The sequence below is a fragment of the Wyeomyia smithii genome, chromosome 2 (genome assembly GCF_029784165.1).
Source record: "Wyeomyia smithii strain HCP4-BCI-WySm-NY-G18 chromosome 2, ASM2978416v1, whole genome shotgun sequence".
In the NCBI taxonomy this organism is placed as follows: Eukaryota; Metazoa; Arthropoda; class Insecta; order Diptera; family Culicidae; genus Wyeomyia; species Wyeomyia smithii.
In genome coordinates this window covers 128,654,503-128,669,100 of record NC_073695.1, presented here as the reverse complement: position 1 = coordinate 128,669,100, position 14,598 = coordinate 128,654,503, and the positions used below count along the sequence as shown (strand labels likewise).

At 38.5% G+C, this 14,598-nt stretch overlaps 1 protein-coding gene and 1 non-coding gene across 2 annotated transcripts in view; one reads left to right on the top strand and one right to left on the bottom strand.

Moving 5' to 3' along the window:
* Nucleotides 1–14,598, top strand: part of LOC129719886 (beta-alanine transporter) — a 137,964-nt gene that overhangs the window by 20,429 nt on the left and 102,937 nt on the right. The window contains exons 2-3 of the mRNA XM_055671301.1: nucleotides 2,147–2,225; nucleotides 2,296–2,503. Of these exons, the coding sequence (XP_055527276.1) occupies nucleotides 2,147–2,225; nucleotides 2,296–2,503 (287 nt within the window). The remainder of the gene's footprint in view (nucleotides 1–2,146; nucleotides 2,226–2,295; nucleotides 2,504–14,598) is intronic.
* LOC129726234 (5.8S ribosomal RNA) lies at nucleotides 334–486 on the bottom strand. Its single transcript, XR_008728284.1, has one exon. It is a non-coding gene; the product is annotated as a 5.8S ribosomal RNA (ribosomal RNA).

Genomic DNA, 14,598 nt, shown 5'->3' with positions numbered 1-14,598 from the left:
ATTATTAGCATTTAAAATTCGACATATTTTGCACTTTTTTCGGTTTTAGATTTTCATTTCACATCCCTATGTAGCCGAACTTCCTGATAGAAGTATTCTACTTCAAAAAAAACAGTACTGGCGTACAAGTTGTAGCATCAATCAATTATGATAGGGTAGGGAACGGCTTAAGCAGAAGCGCCTTTTTCAATCAGTCGAAGAAAGCTTGAGACCTGCTATCTCCTTGATTTCGATCAATATCGACAATTCCAATGATGGAAACAAAAACTTTGATTGTCTAGCTGTCTTACGAATATAAAAAATACCGTTAGTTAAAGAGAAATCAATAAATATAGGCACTCAAAAATGTGTACATCGTACTGGTTGTACGGTGTGCAATATGCGTTCAACTTGTCGGTGTTCATGTGTCCTGCAGTTCACATTCTGACGCGCATTTAGCTGCGGTCTTCATCGATCCACGAGCCGAGTGATCCCCTGCCTAGGGTTTGTTTCCGCACCGAATCAACAATAGCACAAAACACACAAAACAAACACGTAAAACACACTGCTGTGCCTCACACAGAACACAGAAATCACCATTCGAAACAAATCGACCTATATTGCAGCCATTCAGGAGCCACTTCGAGTGCTGAAAAAAAACGCCTGCAAAACAGATGGAAGCTGCTTAAAATAGGTTCGGAGTGATTGGAATAGTGTCCCTCGATTGGTAACTTTAATTGATTATTGTTAAAGTTTGCTTACTTAATTTTACAATCTGAAAACAAATTCTGACAGAGAAAAAGATAGAGAACAGATTGATATACTTCTGTTTGAATTTCACCTCTGGAGTTAGTAGGGTTATAACATGTGCATCCACTTGGTCTCAGTAGACAGGTTACTACGTTTTTTTTTATTCTCGCTTATTTTCCGTCGGTCTAGTTCCGCCACTGTTGTTGTGCCAATCACCGACGCTCGGAGAGGTGACTCCACCCAGGACCCTAACTCACGACCCGTTTATCAACGGACCGGCGCCAACGGCTTCACTTCCTCATGCAATGGAAGGCGTGATCCCAGAGATTTTTCGCCTCAAAAAATCTCCTGTTGTCGGCTAGAATTGAATCTAAACCAGTTGGGTTGGTTGTGAGTGGATCACGCCACCCCACAACCATCGACACCTATGTCGGCGGTGGGATTCCAACCCAGGCGTCGAGCGTGGTTGGCGAAGACGTTACCAACCACGCGAGGCCCCCGCTGGATTACCACGTTGATCGCGCGGTGTACGTTGAATATTTTAAAACTCAGCTCAAAAAATAGGTTCTATTGATGGGTTAACACTGGTGCTCACGTATGTTTTTCTTGCATCTTATAGCGTTTTTTCTCAGCTATTCAATGCTACTCTGAGATCAAAAATCGATAGTTGCGAACACGGTCAAAATCACATTTTTCTGATATAATTCAAGATGGCGGCCAAATTCAAGATGGCGGCATAAATTCTGATCACTTCAAATGAAAGCCCTATCATTCCTCTTTACAGAAAAGTGCTACTTGTAGTACTTTACATAACGAATTTTAGAGATATAGCTCAAATAATACATCAAGAATTGCTAAAATTTCAACTTTTCTGAAAACTATTCCGCTCCTTGGTGACCATGAGGTCAACAAATTCGATCAAACAAAAATGGCATTATCATTTTTTCTCTATTTCTAATAACTATGTGCATTCATATCAAATTTGAAAAACCTTGTGCACCTAATGGCCTAGTTTCAACGAGAATTGCTCTCGTGTAATGTGCGCGATTGACTCATGGTTTTGATGTTTAATTGTGGAGAAAATTGAGAAATAGCTTAGGGTGTCCATTTTATCACCCCTTCCCCTAATTACCCTGTTTAGTCCCCCCACGTCACCACTTCATACAACCCTGTAAGGCTGTATACCTTGTTGTACTCTTTGCATTTTTTTCGGTCCCTATTAATCGCACAAAAACCAGTTGACCTGTATTACACGAATGTGAATTTAACTAGCGTTACTTTTAAAAGAGGGTATTTATTGCATAGACACTGATTATTGTATCATACGTTTACAACCAGCTTCACTATATTCCATAAAACTTTAACATTTAGTAAAACAAACGATAATGAAGGATGTTTAGTCAACTTTTCATTTCAGCCAAACCAGCCCATTGGTGTAGAATACCTGAATTCGATAAAATGCAGTCATGGTCAAGCAGCCTTATGAAAAATCTAAGGTAACCCAAATTACTATTTGAATCAAAACAATCATTAATTTTATTTTTTTGTTATGGATACCCCTACTAGTATACCTTCATACATGAAGGACGGAATCTCTCAATACTCACAATGCAGTATGTATGTTCGAAATTACACTTATATTGCTGAAGTCATCGACAAGATGAGAAACGGCACAATCCCACTAGAAATAATATCAGTTTCTTTAAACACAACAGCATGTCAGCATGGTTGGGTATATGATAAATCATTATTTGAATCAACTGTTGTCACGCAGGTTTGTATATATGTAAAATGAGCCGTGATATTCCTAGGCCCAATAAAAACACACAACACGCGACGCATCACAGGAAAAAACACTTATGGTTCTTACAAAGTCCGTTCACAGCAAACACTTTCTCGTCAGTAGACTATATTCAACTGCTACTTCCAGGCGTCTCCAGAGGATGTTGAAAACTAGCTTTGTATTCAACTCTCAACTTAATAGCTTCCCTCTTGATGTTCACTGACTGAAGAATGCAATAAAACTGAACTGACGTGCTTTTTTGCTTAAATTATATTTATTTATATTTTTTTATGGTATACATATAGTTTACATAATAATTGTTTAGCCTTTTGAGCTCTGCATATTTGCTTTGAGGTTTGCTGATTAATTGATTCTATAGATTGACATTATTTGTGCTGAAATTTACAGTTCATCCTTTATAGGATTTGTTTTTAATTGAAAAATAAATTTTGATAACCTACTTAACTACGAATAACTGACTTAAAACTAACTTTAAACTAAGGTACCAGCTCACGAATGATCTGGTGAGGTGACCTGGCGCAGGACTCTCTGAACCTAGTCAACGATGTTGTTCTCCGTTCCTCCAGCACCTGAAGGCCAGCCAATCGATGAATCTCAGAGTTTCGTGTCTTCGGAGGGTGTTTAGGATCATACGTAATATTTTATTCTGAACAATCTGAAGTTTAAGATGGTGGGTTTTAGCGCAGCCCTCCCAGACAGGCAAAGCGTACTCTATGACCGATAGAATTATTTGCTTGTGAACGGCAAGCTTGTTGGTAAGGGAAAGGGTGGATTTCCTATAAATGAGCGGATAGAGTGATTTGGTCAGTATGTTGCACTTGGTAACAGTTTACTCTACGTGCGAACGAAATAGAAGCTTTTGGTCCAGGGAGAGTCCAAGATAGACAACCTCACTCGACCATTCGATGGGAGTGTTCTCGAGATGGATTCTCATATTAGCAGGCGGAACAAGTCGAGTTGATTTTGAATGCGGGAATACAATCGCCTGGGTCTAAGCTGCATTGATGCAGATCTTCCAGCTGTTGAAATAGTCGGACAGAACATTTAGGCCCTCCTGTAGTCTACGCGTCAAAGCTCTAATCACTCGACCTTTGTAGATAAAGGCAGTGTCGTCTGCAAACATAGACAGGATGCCACCACCCGGAAGGTAGAAACAGAAGTAACTAACAAGTTGACACGATTGGAGGTGTATGAGGAAGTATTTTTACTTTGAGACACGTGATTGAAATACACAGTCATGAAACGGGTTTGAGAATTAAGTTCAACTAGCCTATCGAAATTTTCAATTACCAAGGGGTTCAAAACCTCACATTTGATAAGAACACGAGTAGTCAGATCCCAAAAGCGGTCTTTTAATGGGGGAACGCCCGCCAAAACTTCCAAACTCATCGTATGGGTCGAATGCATGCAACCTAAGGCAATACGCAAACAACGATACTGCAATCGTTCCAGCTTGATTAAATGGGTGTTTGCAGCGGAGCGGAAGCAGAAACACCCGTACTCAAGCACCGAAAATATCGTTGTTTGGTAAAGCCTTATAAGGTCTCCTGGGTGGGCGCCCCACCATGATCCAGTAATTGTCCGGACAAAATTTACTCGCTTTTGACATTTTTTCATCAAATACCGAACGTGACATCCCCAGGTGCCTTTTGAATCGAACCAGACACCAAGATATTTATATACCAAAACCTGAGAAATCGTTTCACCCATTAACTGTAAGTTGAGCTGAGCAGGCTCGCGCTTCCTAGAAAAAACTACTATCTCAGTCTTCTCCGGAGAGCATTCGATACCTAGCTGTATAGCCCAAACAGACAAATTGTCCAAGGTATCTTGCAATGGTCCTTGCAAATCGGCAGCTTTGGCTCCTGAAACAGAGACCACGCTGTCATCTGCAAGTTGTCTTATCGTGCATAAATTTGCCAGACATGCGTCAATGTCATTTACATAAAAATTGTAAAGAAGGGGGCTCAAGCATGAGCACTGGGGAAGACCCATGTAGCTAATACGAAACGTTGCCAAATCGCCATGCGTAAAATGCATATGCTTTTCGGACAACAAATTATGCAAAAAATTGTTCAAAATTGGTGAAAATCTTTGTCGGTGAAGTTTGCCCGAAATAATGTCAATAGAAACGGAATCAAAAGCCCCCTTTATGTCCAAGAACACAGATGCCATTTGTTCTTTGCGAGCATAGGCTAGCTGAATATCTGTAGAAAGCAACGCAAGACAGTCATTCGTTCCTTTGGCACGGCGGAAGCCAAATTGAGTATCTGTTAGTAGACCGTTTGACTCGACCAAATGGTCTAAACGACGGAGTATCATTTTCTCCATCAATTTCCGGATACAGGATAGCATTGCAATCGGCCCATAAGAGTTGTGCTCAGAAGCTGGTTTTCCCGGTTTTTGGATGGCGATCACCTTCACTTGCCTCCAATCCTGCGGTACAATGTTTTGCTCCAGGAGCTTATTGAACAAGTTCAACAAGCGCCTCTTGGCATTGCCGGGTAGATTCTTCAACAAGTGTAGCGCTAGAGCTCTACCAGGACCTGTGATCACTTAGAAATGAAACACACGAAGTCCTGTACGCGAACATTCAATTCGCGGAATCACCTCTTTTGGATGATAGATAATGATGATTGATTTTATTAAGTTACAATTTTGCTTAAATATTAACCAGTGTAACTCAGAGCGGAGAGACTCTTCTCCTCCGACCTGAGTTATCGCCTATCTAGCGGTTCTATTCTAACCTATAGTATTTATTACTCTGTTTCGTTTTCGAGTTGAATTTTAGTACATATTATTATACCGCGGGCGTTAAAGAGCGCGTGCATCGGAGTAACGTGCGAGAGCGTACGGTATTTTTTTTTTTTTAAAGGGGGGATTTGTTAGTAGCTTAAGTATTTATGATAAATATTAGTAAATAATGAGTATGTGTGTCCAATCACAAATGGTGACTTCTCAACACTGTTAGAAATTTGTAATTTTAATTGTTAGGATTTGTTTGCTTTCGCAATTAGGACTTATCATTCGTAGGGATTTAAACCTATTTGTCAGAAAAGGGGAAGTAAACTTACAACTAACTTAATTGCTAACTTATTGGCTATAAAGAGAGCTTATCGTAGCAATTGAGGATTGCAACGATTTTTGTCGAAAATTGTTAATAATTTTATTTGACATACCTTCTAATGGTTCAACACCAGTAAGTCTATGTAATTCGAGTGTACCAAACCAAGGAGGACGCTTCAAAATCATTTTCAGAATTTTATTCTGAATCCTTTGGAGCGTTTTCTTCCTTGTTGAACAGCAACTTGACCAGATCGGTACAGCATAAAGCATTGCTGGTCTAAAAATTTGTTTGTAAATCAAAAGTTTGTTCTTTAAACAAAGTTTAGAATTCCTGTTAATGAGAGGATATAAACATCTCGTATATTTGATGCACTTGGCTTGTATACTCTTAATGTGCTCTTTGAAAATAAGTTTTTTATCATAAATTAGTCCCAAGTACTTAACCTTGTCGGACCAACTTAAAATAACCCCATTCATCTTGACAACGTGATTATTGTTTGGCTTGAGGAAAGAAGCCCTAGGCTTATGCGGAAAAATTATCGTTTGAGTTTTAGAAGCATTGGGAGAGATTTTCCACTTTTGCAAGTAGGAAGAAAAAATATCTATACTTTTCTGCAATCGACTGGATATGACACGAAGACTTTTTCCTTTTACGGAAATGCTTGTGTCATCGCAGAACAATGACTTTGTGCATCCTATAGGCAAATCAGGAAGATCTGAAGTGAATATGTTGTACAGGACTGGACACAAGACTGAACCTTGAGGTACACCTGCTCTGACAGAAAATCTATCAGATTTTGAATTCTGATAGACAACCTGCAGAGTTCGATCAGTAAGATAATTTTTTAAAATTTTGATCAGGAAAATTGGAAAATTAAAAGTTTGCAATTTCGCAATCAAACCTTTATGCCAAACACTGTCGAATGCTTTTTCTATGTCTAAAAGAGCAGCTCCAGTGGAATAACCTTCAGATTTGTTAGCTCGTATCATATTAGTAACTCTGAGCAATTGATGAGTTGTGGAATGCCCATGGCGAAATCCAAACTGTTCATTTGCAAAAATTGAATTTTCGTTGATGTGTGACATCATTCTGTTAAGAATAATTCTCTCAAACAGTTTACTTATTGAAGAAAGCAAACTAATTGGTCGATAACTTGAAACTTCAGCTGGGTTCTTATCCGGTTTTAAAATTGGAGTAATTTTTGCATTTTTCCATAATTTGGGAAAATATGCAATTTTGAAGCAGCAATTGAAAATTTTCACTAAAAATTCCATTGTGCTCTCAGGGAGATGTTTGATTAGTATATTAAAGATTCCATCGTCACCCGGTGCTTTCATTTTTTTGAAATTTTTAATAATTGATTTAATCTCATTCAAGTTAGTTTCAATTATTTCTGCAGGTAAAAAATTCTGGGAAGAAATTAAATCAAATTGACGTGTGACTTCATTTTCAATTGGACTCACAAAATTCAAATTTGAGTTATGAACACTCTCAAACTGCTGAGCAAGTCTTTGAGCCTTTTGTTCATTGGATACAAGAAAACGTTCACCATCGTTTAAAACTGGAATAGGCTTTGAAGGTTTCTTAAGAATCTTCGACAGCTTCCAAAATGGTTTTGAATATGGTTTCAATTTTTCAACTTTAGTCTCAAAATTTTGATTTCTCAGAAGAGTAAATCTATGTTTAATCTCTTTCTGTAAATCTTTATAAATAGTTTTAAAAACAGGGTCACGAGAACGTTGATATTGACGTCTGCGGACATTTTTCAAACGAATTAGAAGTTGAAGATTTTCGTCAATTATTGATGAATCAAAATTCACTTGAGCCTTTGGAACAGAATAATTCCTGGCATCAACAATTGCACATTTTAATGCTTCCAAAGCGGAACCAATATTCACTTCGTTTTGCAAATCAAGCTCATTATTGAAATTTCTCTCAATATGAGTTTTGTATCTTTCCCAATTAGCCTTGTTATAATTAAAAACAGAGCTCATAGGGTTTAAAACTGATTCATGTGATAAAGAAAAAGTTTTTGGAAGATGGTCAGAATCAAAGTCAGCATGTGTGATCAAATCACTACATACATGATTTTGATCTGTTAGCACCAAATCAATTGTTGATGGGTTTCTTACAGAAGAAAAGCATGTAGGACTATTCGGAGACAAAATAGAATAGTATCCTGAAGAACAATCATTGAATAAAATTTTGCCATTGGAATTACTTTGAGAATTATTACATGATCGATGTTTAGCGTTAAAATCGCCAATTATAAAAAATCTCGAACGATCTCTGGTGAGTTTTTGTAAATCACCTTTAAAATAATTTTTGAGCTCGCGTGTGCATTGAAATGTTAAATATGCTGCGGCAATAAATAAAATCCCAAGTTCAGTTTGAACTTCAATTCCCAAAGTTTCAATAACTTTCGTCTCAAGATGGGGAAGAGCACGATGTTTGATTCGGCGATGAATAACAATTGCAACTCCACCGCCGGAACCCTGAATCCTATCATATCTATGAACCACGTAATTGGGTTCATATTTTAATTTTATGTTAGGTTTCAAAAATGTTTCAGTAATAATTGCAATATGCACATTATTTACTGTTAAAAAAATTAAAAAGCTCATTCTCATTGGCCTTCAATGAGCGAGCATTCCAATTTAATATTTCAATTGTTTTATTTAAAATCATTGCTAAATTTTAAATTAGAAACAATTTTAATAGTAAAATTTGTGCCTATTTGAATGGCTTCAAACATTGATTTTGCCTGCAACATGGCGTTCATAAGATCGAACATTGCCTGTTGCAAAAAAGAAAGTTTACCTGCCGTAATAGGCCTTAGGCAGTTGACATTAGAAAAAATATTTTCGGCAGCAATATTAGCTGGAGTAATAGGTGTACAATTATTTTCTAGCGTGTTTTGCTTACCCATATTAACGGTCATTTTCGAACTACCAACACTAGGCGGTATAATGTTCGAACTACCTGTAACCTGTGCATAAGTTAAACGGGTATGCAAAGGAGTAGGTAAACTATGCGTCACTGGTACGCTTGGAGAATTTTGTTTTGAAGTTGGTTTTAATTGAGAAATTGAATTTTGTTTACCTTGCCTTGCCTTAACAATTGCTAAAAAAATTTGACATATGGTTGCCGTTACAATTCGCACAGCGAAAATTTTTACTCTCTTTCACAGGACATGTGTCCTTTTTGTGAGAAGAGTCTCCACAATTAAGACATTTTTGGTCCATGTTACAGAATTTGGAACCATGGCCATAACGGCAAGTACGGCATTGGGTGATATGCTTTTCACCTCCGCCATACTTCCTATAAATTTCCCACTTTACACGCACATTATACAAAGCATGTACTTTTTCAAAAAATTTTAAGTTGTTAACCTCATTGCGGTTAAAATGAATTAAATAATTAACAAGGGAAATTCCAGTTCTCTGACTGTTTTCGCCTCGTGATTTTTGTTTCATTAGAATTACTTGGGTAGGGGCTATGCCAAGTAATTCTGTTAAAGTAAGTTTGATCTCATCAACGGTTTGATCGTTGGTGAGACCTTTCAAGACAACTTTGAACGGCTTGGCGTGGTGTCAGCTGATTTCATTGGCTTGCCCTACTTTTGTCTCGGGGTGATGTACCTTGCATTGTTTTGCTTGCAATGTTTCCACTTGTTTTTTCCGTTTGTTTGATGTGTAATGCAAACATGAATTTTGCAATTCAAATGGGGTCGGCCAGGATATTGTCCCCTTGATTTCCGTTGGTGATTTTACTTCGATTGGCAATCTCCACATGAAGTTTTCTTAGGAAGTTTTCTAATGCGTAACTGATGCTGTCTCGATTAGTCTGAGCTAAACCAGATCGATAACTGATATCTGGTTAGCTCTTGCCCATTTTTCTTTTTAATGTTGTCTGGGACCTGTGTTAAATTGGCGGCTTCGCCGCGTTCGTGATTCCTATCTTGGTTTAGAAACTGGAGGCTGGTGGTTGTTCTCTCCTCGATACTGCTCGAAATACCTCACCCGCCATCGACTCCCACCATCCAAAATCAAGTATTCATAAGAACTCGTACTTTAGTGAATTCAAACTCGTTTTTCTCTAAATCTGTGCATGCTAGGATGAATCTTTCAGCATCTTTGGATTCAGAAGACGTTACTCTAGAAATATAGAGCTTGAAATTTGAAGAGCTAAGTTGAAACCTACCGTGGGAGACTGAGAAAATTAGGTTTCCATGAAAATACGTACTTTGGTGAATTTAAACTGGTTTTTCTCAAAATGTTTGCATGCTAAAATAAATATTTCATCACGTATGGATTCAGGAGACCCTACCACAAAAATGTAGAGCTTAAAATTTGAAGAACGGTTTTGTTGTTTGAATTTTTATAAAAATACGTAGCTTTGTGATTTTGTACAGAAATAATTTGAAAACTCCGAAATTCACTCTAACATACCATATTTCATCCACCTGACATGATTTGATACATGGAGCAACTGATACGTATGAAAATAACCAGTGTTTGCTCAATCTGTTTGAAAAATTGAAAAAAAAAACACAGACATATTTGCGTCTCACAAAAACGAGGAGGGGTCCAGAGGGGTGGCACCTTTACCAAAACTTAGAGCAACTATTCCCCTTGAATAAAACTTCAAGTTTTCCCAAATCGGCCGTTCCAGTGCTGAGAACGAGCATTTTCAAAAAACGAGTTCCGTCCCGGGTCTTTACGGGTTAACAGGCCTTTTACTTTCTATGTTGAAATATCAGTTTAACTTGTCTTTTGGCCATTGAATAACTTTTTTTCCAATTTGATGAAAAATCATTGTATGCCGTCCGACTGTTCAAAATGACAAGACGAGCTTCGATATACCTGTCATCCAATATTCGCTTCGAGACTTCCACCGTCTCGCTCGGTATCAGGTCTTCTGATAATGCCTGTGAAAAATCATCATACGAAATATTGACGAGTTGTTGCTCACCCTCGTCCTCAGCGATGTCCGCAATGTCTTTGGCACTCAAATCTTGTGTTGTGCCCTGTAATTCATCTTAAGTGTTTTTCTGCTGCTCTAGCAGGCGTTTCTGCTGGCGCGTAATCATTGCTATCTGCCTGTGGGGAGCACTTTCTTGCCCCTGACATGTCCCATCTGACAAACGTGACAAAAAATCTGCGACTACATTCTCGCTTCCTTGTTTGTACTTAATGCTGCATTCTAAACCCTGCAACTTCAGTCTCAATCTTGTCAGCGTTGGAGATGTCTCTTTGAGCCTCCAAATCGCTATAAGTGGTCTGTGGTCAGTGTAAACGATAAACTTTTGACCAAAAATGTAATGTTTGAAATATTCTATGGCCCATACAATTGCCAGTAGTTCCTTTTCTATAATATGGTATCTTGTTTCTGCACCTACAAGTGCACGACTCGCGAATGCGATCGGCCGGTGCATGGATTTTTCGTTTGACAGGACGGCCCCAATAGCATAATTGCTAGCGTCCGTCGTAATAACAAAAGTGTCCTCATAATCTGGCCGGACTAAAGAAGGCTCTGTAATCAGCGCGTCTCCAAGGAATTCGAACGCTTCTTGGCATTCTTTTCCCCACACAAATTTAACGTCTTTCTTCAACAAATCATTCAGCGGCTTGCGCTTCTCCGCGATGTTGGGGATAAATTTCCTGTAAAAAATCACTGTACCCAAAAACGATCTTATACCTTTCACGTTAGGCTCTAAGGCTCTGTATGGCCTGTTAATTTGCATTAGTGGGTTTGATGCCGTTCTCGTTAACGACATGTCCCAAGTATTCTAATTCTCTCTTCAGAAATTGGCATTTCGCTGGTTCAATTTTTAAGTTATGCTTACGTAGAGCCCGTAATACTTTACGCAAGTTGTCATTATGCTCGCCGATGGTGTCGCCGAAAACTATAATATCATCGAGGTAAACAAATGCTTGCACATCCCCGATCTCAAACAAAACTGTATTCATCAACTTCTGAAAGGTTGAAGGACTATTCTTCAACCCCATTGGCATTCGCGTAAATTCAAAATGGCCTTTTGGTGTGGAAAACGCCGTTTTAGCCGCATCTCGGCGATCAATCGGAACTTGATAAAACCCGATTTCAAATCAATTGAAGAGAAGTATTTCGCCTCTCCAACATTATCCAATATCTCATTTATAAGAGGTATTGAGTATACAAACGGTCTTGTGACTTCGTTTAACGACCTGAAGTCTACCACAATTCTGTATCTTTTGTTACCATCAGCATCCGGTTTCTTTGGTACACATAATACCGGTGCATTCCAGGGACTAGTACTGGGTTTTATAATACCCTGCGCCCTCATTTCATCTATTTTTTAATTTATATGCCTTTTTGTGGCCTCGGGAAATCTGTATTGCCTTTTATTAACAGGCACATCTGATGAAGTTTCAATAGTGTGTACTGCGGCGTCAGTCCTAGTTAATCTATCGCCTTCGAAAAAGAAAATGTCAGCAAAGCTTTCAACTATATTCTTCACTGTCTTAAATTCCATTTCAGGCAAGTGGGCCAAATTTAACACTTGCCGTAGTTTTTCAATTCTTGCAATACCTTTTGACTCTGGTGTCAGCTTGTGCTCCAACAGGTCATAGTCAAACCTCGAGTCTAGGTCTAACTCGGGCATTATGGTATTCTTCGAGTCAAGAAAATTGTTCTCCGGCTCTTTATTCTGATATGTTTGGTGCTCCCTATTTATTTCGTTTTTGTCACGTTAGCCTCATTGCGGGCTGTGTTACTAGTATCTCGCAGCTCGTTCTGCACAATGACTCTATTTTTGGCTGCCATATAAACATGTCGACCAAGGACTTTCTCCTTGGGCAAGCTCCACGGACTCAAGTCGTCCGGACCTCTATTGCCGTGTTTCTTGAACACGATGTAATCAAAATTATTCCCAATTTGAAGCGTATGCTTCTTTAAAAACTCTGCTCCGATTATTCCGTCGCTTGGCAAATTTTCTAATATATGAAATTGTGTCGGGACTAGGAAGTCTCCGACTAATAAATCCAACGTAATTGTACCAGAGGTTCGTACAATGTTGCGGCCGAAACCTTCAAAATTAGTTACATTCTGTGTATTCACCGGTACATTCAAAAGGTTTACAATGCGTGCATTAATTATATTCGTACATGCACCTGTATCTAAGATTAAGTTTAACGTAAATTGGACATTCTGCTTAGCCAACAGCGTTAACATAAAGTACCCTCTGACATCGTAATAGACGCGCTTAGCCACACAAGCACTCTTGGCTCTTATGTGATTGCATGCGGTCCTCCAATCGGCTATTTCTATGTTGCTGGGTTCATCTGTACACATACGCCAGTCGACGTTCTGACACAATTCTGCGAAGTCATCGCTGAAGTACTCTTGTGCAAATGGATCTTTTATAACTTGTTTCGGGTAATTTGTATCCCCCCTTCCAGTATGTTTAATACTCAAAATATTTCGGTGTCTGCGGTCGCACGAGTGATCGGACCGTCCGTTCATTGATCCGCTCTGACCATAATAATTGTGCTGCCTGTTTCTGGCATAGTTCTCCTGATTACACCAATTCCTAGTAGCGTCGTGATTGTGGTAACTGGGCCGATTCCCGCTATATCTTTCATAATTTCTAGTTCTGCGACTGATATGTTTATCTCTTTTGAACCACCTTTTTCTATAACTCGTACCCGTGTGGTTGATTGAGAAAATATTTCTGCTTCTGATACAATGCTTGGACGCGCCGTGCTGTGTTCAGAGCAATTCTAAGCCACGCCATCGCTTTTCAATATCAGAGATATGGTTGATCTCCTGTTCATAATTTTCTAAGTTATTCAGCAGCTCCTCTAAATTCAGCATTTCTCTACCTCCGGCGGCTTCTTTCAATAAGCTTTCGTGCAGCCCTGCTATGCAATGTAACCGGAGACTCACTATCATACAAGACTTCTCACATTTGTTTTCATAGAAGTCGATTTGTCTCTTATTTTTAATTACTCTTCTTTTGTATTCAGGGAGGGTCTCATACACTCCCAGCCTCAATGTTTCTACCTGAATAATTACCGCTCCTAAAGATATATTTTCTCCAAATTCCTTTAATTAATTCTGCTTTACATGTGGCCAAGCGTTTGCGTTGATTCGATAAATTGCGGCAGCAGCTCTGCCTTTGAATTTCAATAGAACAATATAAACCAGTGAAGCATGTGATACTCCTTCTGGTATTTCTAGGGCAAAATGTTCAATATGGTAAATGAACGCTTCTAGTGCATCTACCGATCGGTCATATTCTGGGATGCACTGCATGGCATCTCTTTCTGGGAAAGTGTACTCCATTTTACAATAAATATTACTCTTCCTGATAAAAAAGATTCTAAAGTTTCTTTAAAATAATAATTACAATTATTGTAAGTTATTTCCAAGCATTAATAATAAGGATTCTATATTGTTTTAAAATATTATAAAAAAATAATAGCACTGTAAAAAAAACCGTCTGTAAAGACAATTGTAAAGGCTCATGTGGCCTTCTTTCTCTTTTTCCTAGGTATCACTAACGCTTCTGTTAGCCAGATGTGATAACGTAGCGTGACCGACTCTAATTTCTTCGTCGCGCCATCAAAAAATCTGAACACCAAGGTCCGGACCATTTGGTGTTAAAGCTTCAACGTTTATTTTTATCAATTAAATAAATAATTTTAGGTTTTAATAGTAATCAAATGACTATTGAAATAATCATTTTTATTTAGTTTAATTAAACCCATTTTACGACTTATCAGACGGCGTAAGGTGCCATTCCTTATTCATGAGAAAATATGTTAACCTCGTAGCACAGAACAGATATGCAACTTCGAACCAAACTCTGCAGCAAATTGGTGCCCACGCTTTCGCATTCATTTTTGCTGTTCCATCCTACAATGATTTTACAGTGCATCGTTCGAACAGTTCGCTCCAATAGTTTGAACATGCACAAAAAAACTATTTTTTTTTGCTTTAATAACCAGGCAAA